Source organism: Pocillopora damicornis, chromosome 5 (assembly GCF_964200805.1).
Source record: "Pocillopora damicornis chromosome 5, jaPocDami1.2, whole genome shotgun sequence".
Lineage (NCBI taxonomy): Eukaryota > Metazoa > Cnidaria > Anthozoa > Scleractinia > Pocilloporidae > Pocillopora > Pocillopora damicornis.
In genome coordinates, this window is record NC_142674.1 from 1,166,703 (window position 1) to 1,181,552 (window position 14,850).

Sequence of the window (14,850 nt, forward strand, 5' to 3'; positions counted from 1 at the left end):
AAGCTTTTTTCCTGGAAGAATGTGATCGACGATAGAAATATATTGTTAAATCATCTTTTCAAAACAGATCAGAACATCAGTTTTGACATTTTTCAATCAAAGTGATATCGAAATGCATTAATTGGTGTGCCAAAAATAGTGTTTGCAATTAAATCATTTCGATAATCACTTTGATTGAAAAATGTGAAAACAGATCGAGGATGTCAGTTTTCTCACCATCAACACAGCGACTACACTATGTGATGGTGTAGTCGCTGATCCTTAGACCAGCTTTGTATTTGCTGATCTATTTGACATTCTCGAATTTTTGGTGGTGACGGCCGCCCATACGCCTTCTACGCTATCCACTATTTTAGTATATACCCATATGTATCATCTGGATAGAAAGGGTTAGTTTCTAAGGAAACTATGGTGCTGCGTCAGTGGGGGGTGGTTTTATCAGCTAAGTTGATCATGTCGATTGGCCACCGTAAAGAGTTTCGAAAGCTGACGGTTCGAGGGTTAGCCCTTCGTCGGGGATTGGGGTTTTTTCGAGCAAGGATTTTTTGATTGGCATAATTTACAGTGTAATGCATTGTTTTTCGGTCACAGAAATTAGAGACTGAGGCAGTATAATGATCCGAAGGCTGTTAGCCAGATTTAGAAGAGTGATTTTTGGTTTATTTTTTGGCTTTGGACTCGCTGTGCTTTTTGTGACATGGAGAGATGATACTTTCTATATCAAAGAAAAGCTGATTATCGAGGACTATGGTGAGTTATTTGTTTGCCGGCTGTATCATAACGTTCGCATTGAACAAACAAAAAAACAAACAACATAACTCAAAGAAACAGAAAACTTTGGCAAATATCACAAATATTAGTCGAGGTTAATGTTTTGCTTGCAGACGTAAATATTCTCGTCATAACATGGTATTTAGTCACTCAAAAGAAGAAGAACGTCTGGAGCTCTATCAATTTTTCATTAAGCTTTCATCCATTTGTTTTTCTGTATTTCATTTTTAGCAGTCTGGTCTTGAATTACACTGAGCTGTATGCTTACTTTTTTAAAATTCACTTTCTGGTTGAGTATTTCACCCTCCCAGAGTAAAATTTGCGGTGACATTTTGATCTTGACGGATCGTCCTACCACACGACACTTTTATCAGGATCATGACCACATCTTTCAACAGAAGAGGTTTTCTTTTCACCTTGTCTACATTTTTGTCTTCCATTCAAATCAAGGAGGAGATAGCGGGGTTGATTCTGCACCGTTGCTGACACAAGCCGAAAACAGCGAACCAAAGGATCTACTTCGCACTGGACCAAGAGAAAACGAAACGACAATTATAGATGATGGTACATATACTTAAAGTTTGGATGATATAGCAGTGCTACTTTTTTACAAATAGGAAAAACTATGCTTGTTTTCTCAAATTATGTCAGACTTTATGCCAGCGCAAGCTATGAAAACCTTCAATATTGTACAGAATGTCCCACGGTCATGACAAATGTTCAACAACCAACAACTTAACAACTAACCTTACTCTACCAATGAGAGATGTTTCCATCGCTTCGCGCCTCGTAAAGTATTATGTGATCATGTCTTTGAACCCTTAAAAATAATGTATTGCTGTGAGATTTGATGTAATTTTCGTTCAATGTGGTGTCCTTCGCAACCTTAAGTATCAAACCCAGCTTTTTGCTCTTTTGGTGACGTTTTTTTTGTTCATCGGTCTTTCTCAGATGGCACAGATTCACAGAACGACTTGTACAAAGCTTATGATCACGTACACAGTATCTTGTTTTTTATTGGATATCTGCGTAGTCGTCACAGTCTTCTTGGCTCCTTATTAGATGCACATCCACACATGGTGGTTTCTGATGAGGCAATGGCTTTTCCAAGATGGTTAGGAGATCTCCAAACGTGGCTAAATGGTTCGATATACGCTTTTTATGATACGTTATTTGGAGCTTCGCAGAGCGCAGTTGCCCACGGTAGACGCTCGCGTGTATTTGAAGGAAGAGTAGTGAATGTGACTTCTCCATATTCGTACTATGTACCAAATCAATGGCAGGGCCAGTATGATCAGTATATCAAGGTCAGCTAAATGGAATTTTTTTTTTATGTTCATTTGTTTGTTGGTTCGTTTTAAGAAATTGAATGCGCAAAGACGGTAACTTTATGGTTAGTACATCTGCCCCGTATCGGAGACATACAGGGGGTCTTTTTTTGTAAGGCTTTTTTCAACCAATGGTTGGGTGTAGTTAAGCGAAACCAAATTTACTGTTGACCACCAGTTGTTAGGGACTGGCCCCTCAGTTTGTTTCAACAGCATAATTTGATATACCGATAGTGAAAAGTAGTTCAGTCTGTAATTGCCCTGACAGTAATCGTATTACGAACCATCCCTAAAATTTTGATTCAGGTGATCGGAGACAAGTCAGGTGCCTTTACAGCGAGAACAATGAGGAAAGACAAAGCCGTGGATGCAATTCGCCTCCTAGAGAAAGCCGCCGGCGCAAAGGTGAAGTTTGTTCATGTTGTGCGAAATCCATTCGACAATATTGCAACCATGGTTCTGCAAGATGCTAGAGTCAAAAAAAGGGAAGTGGGAAAACACGAAACGAAGGTATGTGCGATGTAATGCGTAACTAAACGCTATATGTCAAGATACGAAGCTTCAGGGGTCGGCCACTATCTCTTGCTGTATCCCGATTAAATTTTCCAGGATATAGCATTCTGACGATCTTCCCTCCCCTCCCTGGCAGTCAGTTTTCCATGTTCCCCCTTCCCTCCCCCTTTATACTCTGTCAGAGATGACAAATCCCCATTTCCGTTCCCTCTGAAAACTTCTATCGCTCCCGCCTTCTGCCCACGTGATAAAAATAATGAGCTCATTATGTGAAAAAGAGTATTTGGGACAAAAGTTGCTAAATTTGCCAGGTAATGACTTCTTGGTTTTGCATCTTCCTGTGATTTGATTGGTTACTTTACACAAGCCTCTAAATCTAATTGGTTGTTTTGATTAAGTGTTGCTTTTTCATTGGCTGAGAAAAAGATGAGATAGCATTAGAGTAATATGATTTACGAATAAATCGCACCGGCGAGAGCCAATCAGATCTCAAGGATCAACAGTGGTTTTTTAAATGGATGTAACAAACATGGGAAACGGTCCTTAAGTAGCTATAACCCTATTATAACCATGAACTGATGGTTTACACGCTGTATCTCCATCTGTTATCCACAGGTTAAAGCTTCTTATATATTGGACGAGAGTATAAGTCGTTATTTCGGCTGGGCAGCAGGTTGTAACAAGGCCAGGCAAGCGTTTCCCGGCAGTGTTATCGACATTCCAAGTCTAGAAATTGTCAAGAACCCTGCCGACACCCTGAGAAAAATCTGCAAATTCCTGCGCATCTCTTGCTCAGAGCGTTATATACAGGACTGCGCAGCCACTGTAGATCCAGTCCCATCAATGACACGTGACTTTATAGAGTGGACCACTGAACAAAAGAACCGCGTTTACGAAGAAATGAAAAAATACTCCTTTTTTGACAGCTACTCATACGATCAATAGGACATAATCATAAAGAATTATTGTATATTAAGCTATTATCTTTATCAGAATTATGATGTATTATCATATCGTTACCATTATAACGAAAACTTATGAGATTGTAAAAGATTGTTTTTCACTTTAAATTCCTCTTCTCCGATTCCCAATTCCTGATTCCATTCGCAGCCCTGCCCGAAATTGTATGTTTTTGACAGCGAGGTCACGCAATTTCCCCAACCCATAAAAAATTGGGAAATTTCCGAGACTGTTCCCAGGTAGATTTTAATGGCATCCCTATGTAACATTTGCATATCAATACAGATTTGCATCCCATGCTAATTATGTGAAAATCGTCCGACAGAAAAGCGAGAAAATTGGTTTTTGAGCGTTCTGAATATAATCAGTCGCTATTTAAGAGAGCTGCATCTAGCCAGTTTGAGCGAGGAAATAGAAGTCCTACAGCCGTGACGTGTATTTTGTGACGGAAGTTGTCACAAATTCGTAACGCTTTTGTCACGACAATTACCAATCACAAACTCCGTAATATGTTTCAAGTTAACAAGGCTCTTAGAATTGACGAACAGTTTCAAATATATAATATTGATAAACAGTTTGTGACATGAAAACAGGGTATATTCGATCTAAGATTTGCTTGAAAGGCAGAGGTCAAAACTAAAAATCAAATCCACTGCGAAGTTTGAAGGCCCAGACTGTGAAATCCAATTCAAGGCTTGAGAAGTTCTGAACAAATCAATGCCGGGAAAATGTTTCAACTGAGAAAACACTTCACACGACGTGGCCTCAGACATAGGAAATTTCTGCTAAAAATATCACTACTTTTCCTGATGTGCCAAATTATTTGCGACCCCACGAAGGTCATGGGGGAAATGGAGTCAGTCATCTGAGACGGTAGAGCAGATTAAGGGCTTGTTTTCATAGAGGTGGGGGACCCCAGGTAGGCGAGGTAACCCGCTTAGCCGTGGTCGAAAAATAAAACGCGTTTACATGAAATCTTACAACCCCGGGGTGCTGGGGTGAGGTTTCTTGAGGTTGTTGTTGCGCTTGCAATTAAGGAGTTTGAGCAGAGGCGTCTCAAGCTCACATCTCGAAAAAGAAGAAAGATAAATTCTCGGACACATATGTATTTATTTATGAAAGCGTCACGCGTTGTGTTACGCGGTGTTTGGTTTCGCGAGAAACCGTCGACTTAATACGTTATACGGAATAGTTTGGGAAACCAAATATGGTCGATTTACAACGCTAAATATTCCGAAATGTGAACATTTTGCACTCCTTGTGTGTCCGTTGCGGTTTCTGGTGATTTCTGCCATGAGACAGCTAGGAAATGTACAAAGTTTTAAAACATAAATGTTTTGTTTTTGAGCTTTTTGCCATGAACGCGACCCCGGCTGGGCGGGTTACCCCACCTTGAGACGTTTTCATTGCAAATTGTCACCCCGGCTGACAGGGTTACCCTACCTGGCACCTATCATGTAAATGTGATCAAAATAAAATAAGAAATTATATGGACAGGCGGGTTACCTCACCTACCTGGGGTCCCCCACCTCCATGTAAACAGGCCCTAACTTCACTATAATCAAGAAGCTGATATGTGAAGCTTAGAGGATGCTTTTGCCATGATAGTTATTTGTAAGAAAATCCATCGCACGTTGCAGATAACGAGACTTTTTTTTTCAACGAGAGCGAAAACCCTCTCACTTTTACCGCGACTCTCGACCAAGAGACATACTTTTGTAATTTGGTAGAGAATTAAAAACATGGATGACTGTTTACAAGAGAATAGGGTTAAATGTAGACTGGACCATTGGACCCTTGGACCACTGGACTATTTTTTGGGACCATTTTTTTAGATCCTGTTTTGGGCCTTTTTTTCTTTTGGACCATTTTATCGGGGGGGGGGGCAGACCATTAGTGCTTAGGGAGGGGTGGGAGGCAGACTGTTGTTACTGAGGGAGGGGTCTAGGACGGACTAATAGAACGCAGGTAGTTTTGGGCGTTTGTTGTGTTAGTAAATGCTGCAGATTAATGGAGTTTTCACTGGATCATACAAATTATTATGAGCGGTTTTTCGACTGATTATTTTTATGTCAAATTGTTGCGCTGGGCCTCAGCGCTTCTTTATTTTTTTGTCAGGCGAATGCGAACCTGGCACCTAAACACTGGACTATAATTGTTATTGAAAACAGTCACAAATTCCTGTTTTTGATCCTCTGCTGTTGAGTCATGCGTGTGTCTTTTAAGTCGACTTGTGCCAGTGCTAAATGATACTCACGGGTTATCACGAATCATCCATCAGCTGCTTAACGTTTCCCTTTGTGTAAACAGTGGATCATGAAATTTAGCAGGAGCCCATTACTGGACTCCTGAATTTAGTTATCTTCTTTACGTCATTGATCTTATCAAACGACAAAGATCACGGAATTTCCGGTCCTTCCCCGCCCCAAACACCAATGGTCGGCTTTCCCTCCCCCCCCCGATAAAATGGTCCAAAAATTGATCCAAAAAAAGGTCCAAGAAAATGTTCCAAAAAATAGCTCGAAATATAGTCCAAGGGTCCAATGGTCCAGTCCATTATCTACTCTAGTCATTTACAAGAGCCCTAATGGTTTGAGAGAAAATGAAAACACTGATATAAACTAAACGATGGGGAACTCGTATGATCAACAGTAAGGCGCGATTTCGTATCGATTCACGCAACTGTGCCCGAAAAACTTATCAAGCTTAATATTTCAATGGTGTATCGAATGAAGAAATATTTTGAGAGAACATATCAATTTTGAATTTATGTAGAGCATACATTTAAAATTTCCGGCGCTTTAAAACTCAAAATGGAAACAGAAAGAGGACCGGTTCATTCTCGCCGCTGATATACTGATTATTAACGTGGAATTTTTGCTAAGCGACACGAACTAGCTTCTAATAAAATTCGGTAAACTTTATGGCTTATTACTTTTATGAATTGGTGGAAAAATTGGTAGATGACGTTGTGTACATAAGCTCCCACTGTTGCACGAAATTAGAAAGACATCATCACAATAGCAGAAATTAAGTTAGCCAAAACTACAGCTAGGCATGATTTAATTTATTTATACATTTATTTATTTATACGCGATGTTAAGTAATAGGAAGTGCGGTAAAAACAATCATAGAAATAACACGACATTCTGGACTGGCGATGATAATTTTTAGAAAATTCATTTGACGGGTATTTTCAGTGAAAAGGGTTATCCTAGCAGTATAAATCGCTCAGGGAGTTGACTCTCTCAATTGTGTTTTAATAAGTTTCCATAACAATTTAACAGGTTTGCTTAAAATGCATCATTTTGCAAATCCAATCTCATCATATACGGTTCAGTCCTTGGAAAATCTTGTATCTTAAGTGCATGAATAATCATATGGAAAAAGGAAAAAAAGTTTTTTTCCTGAAAGAATGTGATCGACGATAGAAATATATTGTTAAATCATCTTTTCAAAACAGATCAGAATATCAGTTTTGACATTTTTCAATCAAAGTGATATCGAAATGCATTAATTGGTGTGCCAAAAATAGTGTTTGCAATTAAATCATTTCGATAATCACTTTGATTGAAAAATGTCAAAACAGATCGAGGATGTCAGTTTTCTCACCATCAACACAGCGACTACACTATGTGATGGTGAGTCGCTGATCCTTAGACCAGCTTTGTATTTGCTGATCTATTTGACATTCTCGAATTTTTGGTGGTGACGGCCGCCCATACGCCTTCTACGCTATCCACTATTTTAGTATATACCCATATGTATCATCTGGATAAAAAGGGTTAGTTTCTAAGGAAACAATGGTGCTGCGTCAGTGGGGGGTGGTTTTATCAGCTGAGTTGATCATGTCGATTGGCCACCGTAAAGAGTTTCGAAAGCTGACGGTTCGAGGGTTAGCCCTTCGTCGGGGATTGGGGTTTTTTCGAGCAAGGATTTTTTGATTGGCATAATTTACAGTGTAATGCATTGTTTTTCGGTCACAGAAATTAGAGACTGAGGCAGTATAATGATCCGAAGGCTGTTAGCCAGATTTAGAGGAGTGATTTTTGGTTTATGTTTTGGCTTTGGACTCGCTGTGCTTTTTGTGACATGGAGAGATGATGCTTTCTACATCAAAGAAAAGCTGATTATCGAGGACTACGGTGAGTTATTTGTTTGCCGGATGTATCATAACGTTCGCATTGAACAAACAAAAAAACAAACAACATAACTCAAAGAAACAGAAAAATTTGGCAAATATCACAAATATTAGTCGAGGTTAATGTTTTGCTTGCAGACGTAAATATTCTCGTCATAACATGGTATTTAGTCACTCAAAAGAAGAAGAACGTCTGGAGCTCTATCAATTTTTCATTAAGCTTTCATCCATTTGTTTTTCTGTATTTCATTTTTAGCAGTCTGGTCTTGAATTACACTGAGCTGTATGCTTACTTTTTTAAAATTCACTTTCTGGTTGAGTATTTCACCCTCCCAGAGTAAAATTTGCGGTGACATTTTGATCTTGACGGATCGTCCTACCACACGACACTTTTATCAGGATCATGACCACATCTTTCAACAGAAGAGGTTTTCTTTTCACCTTGTCTACATTTTTGTCTTCCATTCAAATCAAGGAGGAGATAGCGGGGTTGATTCTGCACCGTTGCTGACACAAGCTGAAAACAGCGAACCAAAGGAAATACTTCGCACTGGACCAAGAGAAAACGAAACGACAACTATAGATGATGGTACATATACTTAAAGTTTGGATGATATAGCAGTGCTACTTTTTTACAAATAGGAAAAACTATGCTTGTTTTCTCAAATTATGTCAGACTTTATGCCAGCGCAAGCTATGAAAACCTTCAATATTGTACAGAATGTCCCACGGTCATGACAAATGTTCAACAACCAACAACTTAACAACTAACCTTACTCTACCAATGAGAGATGTTTCCATCGCTTCGCGCTTCGTAAAGTATTATGTGATCATGTCTTTGAACCCTTAGAAATAATGTATTTCTGTGAGATTTGATGTAATTTTCGTTCAATGTGGTGTCCTTCGCAACCTTAAGTATCAAACCCAGCTTTTTGCTCTTTTGTTGACGTTTTTTTTGTTCATCAGTCTTTCTCAGATGGCACAGATTCACAAAACGACCTGCACAAAGCTTATGGTCACGTACACAGTATCTTGTTTTTTATTGGATATCTGCGTAGTCGTCACAGTCTTCTTGGCTCCTTATTAGATGCACATCCACACATGGTGGTTTCCGATGAGGCAATGGCTTTTCCACGATGGATAGGAGATCTCCAAACGTGGCTAAATGGTTCGATATACGCTTTTTATGATACGTTATTTGGAGCTTCGCAGAGCGCAGTTGCTCACGGTAGACGCTCGCGTGTATTTGAAGGAAGAGTAGTGAATGTGACTTCTCCATATTCGTACTATGTACCAAATCAATGGCAGGGCCAGTATGATCAGTATATCAAGGTCAGCTAAATGGAATTTTTTTTTTTTTATGTTCAATTGTTTGTTGGTTCGTTTTAAGAAAAGGAATGCGCCAAGACGATAACTTAATGGTTAGTACATCTGCCCCGTATCTTAGACATAAAGAGATATATAGGGGGTCTTTTTCTGTAAGGTTTTTTCAACCAATGGTTGGGTGTAGTTAAGCGAAACCAAATTTACTGTTGACCACCAGTTGTTAGGGACTGGCCCCTCGGTTTGTTTCAACAGCATAATTTGATATACCGATAGAGAAAAGTAGTTCAGTCTTTAATTGCCCTGACAGTAATCGTATTACGAACCATCCCTAAAATTTTGATTCAGGTGATCGGAGACAAGTCAGGTGCCTTTACAGCGAGAACAATGAGGAAAGACAAAGCCGTGGATGCAATTCGCCTCCTAGAGAAAGCCGCCGGCGCAAAGGTGAAGTTTGTTCATGTTGTGCGAAATCCATTCGATAATATTGCAACCATGGTTCTGCAAGATGCTAGAGTCAAAAAAAGGGAAGTGGGAAAACACGAAACGAAGGTATGTGCGATGTAATGCGTAACTAAACGCTATATGTCAAGATACGAAGCTTCAGGGGTCGGCCACTATCTCTTGCTGTATCCCGATTAAATTTTCCAGGATATAGCATTCTGACGATCTCCCTTCCCCTCCCTGGCAGTCAGTTTTCCATGTTCCCCCTTCCCTCCCCCCTTATACTCTGTCAGAGATGGCAAATCCCCATTTCCGTTCCCCCTGAAAACTTCTATCGCTCCCGCCTTCTGCCCACGTGATAAAAATAATGAGCTCATTATGTGAAAAAGAGTATTTGGGACAAAAGTTGCTAAATTTGCCACGTAATGACTTCTTGGTTTTGCATTTTCCTGTGATTTGATTGGTTACTTTACACAAGCCTCAAAATCTAATTGGTTGTTTTGATTAAGTGTTGCTTTTTCATTGGCTGAGAAAAAGATGAGATAGCATCAGAGTAATATGATTTACGAATAAATCGCACCGGCGAGAGCCAATCAGATCTCAAGGATCAACAGTGGTTTTTTTAAATGGATGTAACAAACATGGGAAACGGTCCTTAAGTAGCTATAACCCTATTATAACCATGAACTGGTGGTTTACACGCTGTATCTCTATCTGTTATCCACAGGTTAAAGCTTCTTATATATTTGACGAGAGTATAAGTCGTTATTTCGGCTGGGCAGCTGGTTGTAACAAGGCCAGGCAAGCGTTTCCCGGCAGTGTTATCGACATTCCAAGTCTAGAAATTGTCAAGAACCCTGCCGACACTCTGAGAAAAATCTGCAAATTCCTGAGTATCTCTTGCTCAGAGCGTTATATACAGGACTGCGCAGCCACTGTAGATCCAGTCCCATCAATGACACGTGACTTTATAGAGTGGACCACTGAACAAAAGAACCGCGTTTACGAAGAAATGAAAAAATACTCCTTTTTTGACGGCTACTCATACGATCAATAGGACATAATCATAAAGAATTATTGTATATTAAGCTATTATCTTTATCAGAATTATCATGTATTATCATATCGTTACCATTATAACGAAAACTTATGAGATTGTAAAAGATTGTTTTTCACTTTAAATTCCTCTTCTCCGATTTCCAGTTCCTGATTCCATCCGCAGCCCTGTCCGAAATTGTATATTTTTGACAGCGAGGTCACGCAACTTCCCCCAACCCTTAAAAAAAATTGGAATTTTCCGAGATTGTTCCCAGGTAGATTTTAATGGCATCCCTCTGTAACATTTGCATATCAATAAAGATTTGCATCCCATGCCAATTATATGAAAATCGTCCGACAGAAAAGCGAGAAAATTGGTTTTTGAGCGTTCTGAATATTATCAGTCGCTATTTAAGAGAGCTGAATCCAGCCAGTTTGAGCGAGGAAATAGAAGTCCTACTGCCGTGACGTGTATTTTGTGACGGAAGTTGTCACAAATTCGTAACGCTTTCGTCACGAAAATTACCAATCACAAACTCCTTAATATGTTTCAAGTTAACAAGGCTCTTAGAATTGACGAACAGTTTCAAATATATAATATTGACAAACAGTTTGTAACATGAAAACAGGGTATATTCGATCTAAGATTTGCTTGAAAGGCAGAGGTCAAAACTAAAAATCAAATCCACTGCGAAGTTTGAAGGCCCAGAATGTGAAATCCAATTTAAGGCTTAAGAAGTTCTGAACAAATCAATGCCGGGAAAATGTTTCAACTGAGAAAACATTTCACACGACGTGGCCTCAGACAGGAAATTTCTGCTAAAAATATCACTACTTTTCCTGATGTGCCAAATTATTTGCGACTCCACGAAGGTCATGGGGGAAATGGAGTCAGTCATCTGAGATGGTAGAGCAGATTAAGGGCCTGTTTACATGGAGGTGGGGGACCCCAGGTAGGCGAGGTAACCCGCTTAGCCGTGGTCGAAAAATAAAACGCGTTTACATGAAATCTTACAACCCCGGGGTGCTGGGGTGAGGTTTCTTGAGGTTGTTGTTGCGCTTGCAATTAAGGAGTTTGAGCAGAGGCGTCCCAAGCTCACATCTCGAAAAAGACGAAAGATAAATTCTCGGACACATATGTATTTATTTATGAAAGCGTCACGCGTTGTGTTACGCGGTGTTTGGTTTCGCGAGAAACCGTTGACTTAATACGTTATACGGAATAGTTTCCATGGCAAACTGTCACCCCGGCTGACAGGGTTACCCTACCTGACACCTATCATGTAAATGTGATCAAAATAAAATAAGAAATTATATGGACAGGCGGGTTACCTCACCTACCTGGGGTCCCCTACCTCCATGTAAACAGGCCCTAACTTCACTATAATCAAGAAGCTGATATGTGAAGCTTGGAGGATGCTTTTGCCATGATAGTTATTTGTAAGAAAATCCATCGCACGTTGCAGATAACGAGACATTTTTTTCTTTTTCTCTCCCGCTTTTTTTTTTCCCTCTCACTAAGGGTCAAGTATTGAATATTCTCAGATAAATCAAGGATAAATCAACAGTTTTTCCATGTATTTACAGTCCTTTAATGAGTTCTCAATCTTCGCGCCTTCACGGTTAAGTGGAGAGAACATTCAAGAATTGAAGTATAATGCAATGATGTAAACAAAGGAAGTTTTGCGCATACTGACACAACTGTGTCGTTGACTATCGTGAATACAGTTTACAAATTTCCACATTTAAGCTTTTAATATGATCATGTTCAGCGATCGAAAATTATTAAATGACAATAATAATAACAATATTGATAATAATGACAGTATTACTGATAAAATACTGTTACGCGCATGAACTACGGTAGACTTTTATCGTTAAAGCAATAAGGCACTACAGATATTTGCGCCTTGAAAAATCCCCCACTCGAAGGAGACCACAATATATTACATCAGCAATAAGGGTTCTAATATAACAAGCAGAGACAAAAATGACTCTGGAAAGGAGAGGATAACAGCAGATTAAAATGACGAACTTAAAAAAAATCCAAATTTTTCCTTGATGATAAGCTGTCTCTTCGCGACGGCATTATGAAACGCGAGTTGCTATCATCGCTTTCCCAGGGACTTTGAAACCGGGCGAAACGCCATTCTCCTCGAAAGATAAAAAGTGTAAGTCGTCATAACTACCCATCCTTTCAGAAAAACACGAAGAAGAAGGCCATTTAAATTCTGCTTGGAAAACCAATTTATTTCCAATGTATACAATGTGGAAGTTCTGATATGGAGGATTGATAAAGCGTACTTGAAGGATGTCATCTTGAGCTGTAATCTCCACCGAGTATGTGGTCACCTCATGTGAAAGCACATTTGAAATGTTTACGGAATAGTTTCCGATGTACGGCTTCGGATCCACTGGAAATTCGGACGAACCCTCCAGATCAACCAGAGTTTGGTTCATGACTGGAAGAAGAATTTTATAGATGTCGTGAATCATTCTATTAGATATAGATGGCCCTCCTTTGACGAAATGAAATGTGCTTATGAACAGATTTACCCCCAGCTGTAACTCAGGAACGACCGAGAGGTATGCTTCGTAAGAGTCAATGACTCCACCCTTTTGCCGAACTATAAAATGTTCCTGGAGTTCCATCTCCCATGGAGCCCCCCAAATGGTGGTCCCATCCGGGGCGATATCCGCAGCGGACATCATATCCCAGAGCGACGCCGGCCGGAATAGGGTTTGTTTTGACGGTTGTGCAAGTGTCATTCCGAGCTTCGTCATGTCCTCAAGTGTTGAATACATTTGGCCAGCAGGTGCAACCCAATGAATATTCATGAAAGGCATTATTTCTCCGTTTGGCGAATACGGAAATGCCATGTTTTGCTGCACGTCCGCTGTGATTTCAAATCCTGTGCGTGTCATATTTAAAGGTTTCAGAATGTTTTCTTTCACCCAAGTCTCAAACGTTTGATTCTGTAGGAGATTCTCCGACAGCAATCTCCCGAGCAAGGCGTATCCAAGGTTACTGTAAGACGGCATGGATCCTGGAGGCAGTATGAGACTGCGGTTCTTAAGAAGTTGTAACTGCTCTTCCGAAGTATCATTACGGCAAATAAAGAAACATGGCGCCTCTCGAGGTAGCCCCGACATTTGACTTGCTATCTGTCTTATCGTCACGTTTTCTCCAGTAAAAGGGTTTTGAATGTAAAATCCTGGAGCGTATTTGCTCAACGGATCGTCGAGGGAATCTATCAGGCCTTCCTCGTAAAACTTGTACACCATAAGCACTACGAATACTTTCGTGACGCTGCCAATTCGGTAAATGGTTTGATCGTCGGGTATATCTTCGCGTGTTGTGACCTTAGTTCCTTTATGAAGACTCAACAGAGTACGATCTTGATAGAAGACATTAGCCGATATTGCAGGAAGGTTTACTGTCTTGTTAACGCGAGAGCTGATATAATCAGCGATCTTCTTCAACCCCGTAGAGAGTTGTTCCGGTAGTTTCTCAGATAAGGCCATTAGCTTTCCTGGTGTTTTAGGGCAAGGTGAGCCATACGTATCCGGTTCGCTCTTCTTCGGGGGAGCTCTGTCATAACCATTTCCACACTTTGCACATTCTTCATCATTTTTTAAAACCTGCCAAAGGAACAAAGCCGTCATGACAATCGCAATAATACACGCCACCACTGCAACAATCCTCCAAGTTCGCGTAGAACGTGTGTACCGTATTTGCATCGATTCCATCACAAGATTTTCCACACTGCTCATTGTGTTTAGGCATAAAACATAACTAATCTCTGAGCGATGTTTATTTTCCCAGAGCAGCGCTTCCTTCGATAGCTTCTAGATACTAATATCTCGGATTCTTATATGGTGGTTATCACACCAATTGCGTCGTCAACACAACATCCAAACGGAAAATTAACCAAGCGATAAATTATGCCGTAGTTCGGTAACTGTGTACATCATGGTCTATACCTGTTCCTGTGACCGATCGCAGCGAGCAGATTATAATGCGATTTCATGGCTCACCTGTTATTCTTCATGTCACGTTCTCAGAAAAAGATACTGCTCATAAACATAACAATGCACCTTCAATTCAGATCAAAGCGACACTATTTTTTTCTGTATAATCAAAGGAAGTATTTTCAGCGAGTCAGTTCTTAAAAATCTTAAAAAGAACACTGTGCTTTATAATATGATGGGTTTTTAGCTCTTCTGCAATAGTGCATAATTCATCACTCGTCACGTTTTATGGTTCACAGCACTTTAACGACTCTTGCACTTAGCAGTCGTAAGTTTTATGTTTATATAGCTTGTCTACAG

The 14,850-nt window shown here is 40.0% G+C and overlaps 3 protein-coding genes across 7 annotated transcripts; 2 read left to right on the plus strand and 1 right to left on the minus strand.

The window, feature by feature from the left end:
* Window positions 1–478: 478 nt before the first annotated feature.
* LOC113679442 (uncharacterized) lies at window positions 479–3,663 on the plus strand. Its single transcript, XM_027196400.2, has 5 exons — window positions 479–750; window positions 1,222–1,335; window positions 1,723–2,078; window positions 2,406–2,609; window positions 3,228–3,663. Exons 1-5 carry the CDS (start codon window positions 615–617, stop codon window positions 3,555–3,557), a joined length of 1,140 nt encoding a protein of 379 aa, XP_027052201.2. The 5' UTR covers window positions 479–614; the 3' UTR covers window positions 3,558–3,663.
* Window positions 3,664–5,511: 1,848 nt separating this feature from the next.
* LOC149044665 (uncharacterized) lies at window positions 5,512–10,643 on the plus strand. Of its 4 annotated transcripts, XM_089206141.1 has the most exons (6): window positions 5,512–5,540; window positions 7,559–7,717; window positions 8,189–8,302; window positions 8,690–9,045; window positions 9,385–9,588; window positions 10,208–10,643. In XM_089206141.1, exons 2-6 carry the CDS (start codon window positions 7,582–7,584, stop codon window positions 10,535–10,537), a joined length of 1,140 nt encoding a protein of 379 aa, XP_089062267.1. In that variant the 5' UTR covers window positions 5,512–5,540; window positions 7,559–7,581; the 3' UTR covers window positions 10,538–10,643. The 4 variants fall into 4 exon arrangements, with proteins under 4 accessions (XP_089062267.1, XP_089062266.1, XP_089062268.1 ...); XM_089206140.1 differs by lacking the exon at window positions 5,512–5,540 and having other exon boundaries at window positions 7,189–7,717; XM_089206142.1 differs by lacking the exon at window positions 5,512–5,540 and having other exon boundaries at window positions 7,446–7,717; window positions 8,192–8,302.
* Window positions 10,644–12,086: 1,443 nt separating this feature from the next.
* On the minus strand, window positions 12,087–14,807 carry LOC113679448 (beta-lactamase-like protein 1). 2 transcript variants are annotated; one of them, XM_089207754.1, is made up of 2 exons: window positions 14,557–14,807; window positions 12,087–14,160 (listed from the first exon to the last, which is right to left on the minus strand). In XM_089207754.1, exon 2 carries the CDS (start codon window positions 14,041–14,043, stop codon window positions 12,607–12,609), a length of 1,437 nt encoding a protein of 478 aa, XP_089063880.1. In that variant the 5' UTR covers window positions 14,044–14,160; window positions 14,557–14,807; the 3' UTR covers window positions 12,087–12,606. The 2 variants fall into 2 exon arrangements, with proteins under 2 accessions (XP_089063880.1, XP_027052206.2); XM_027196405.2 differs by lacking the exon at window positions 14,557–14,807 and having other exon boundaries at window positions 12,087–14,550.
* Between the last annotated feature and the right edge of the window lie 43 nt (window positions 14,808–14,850).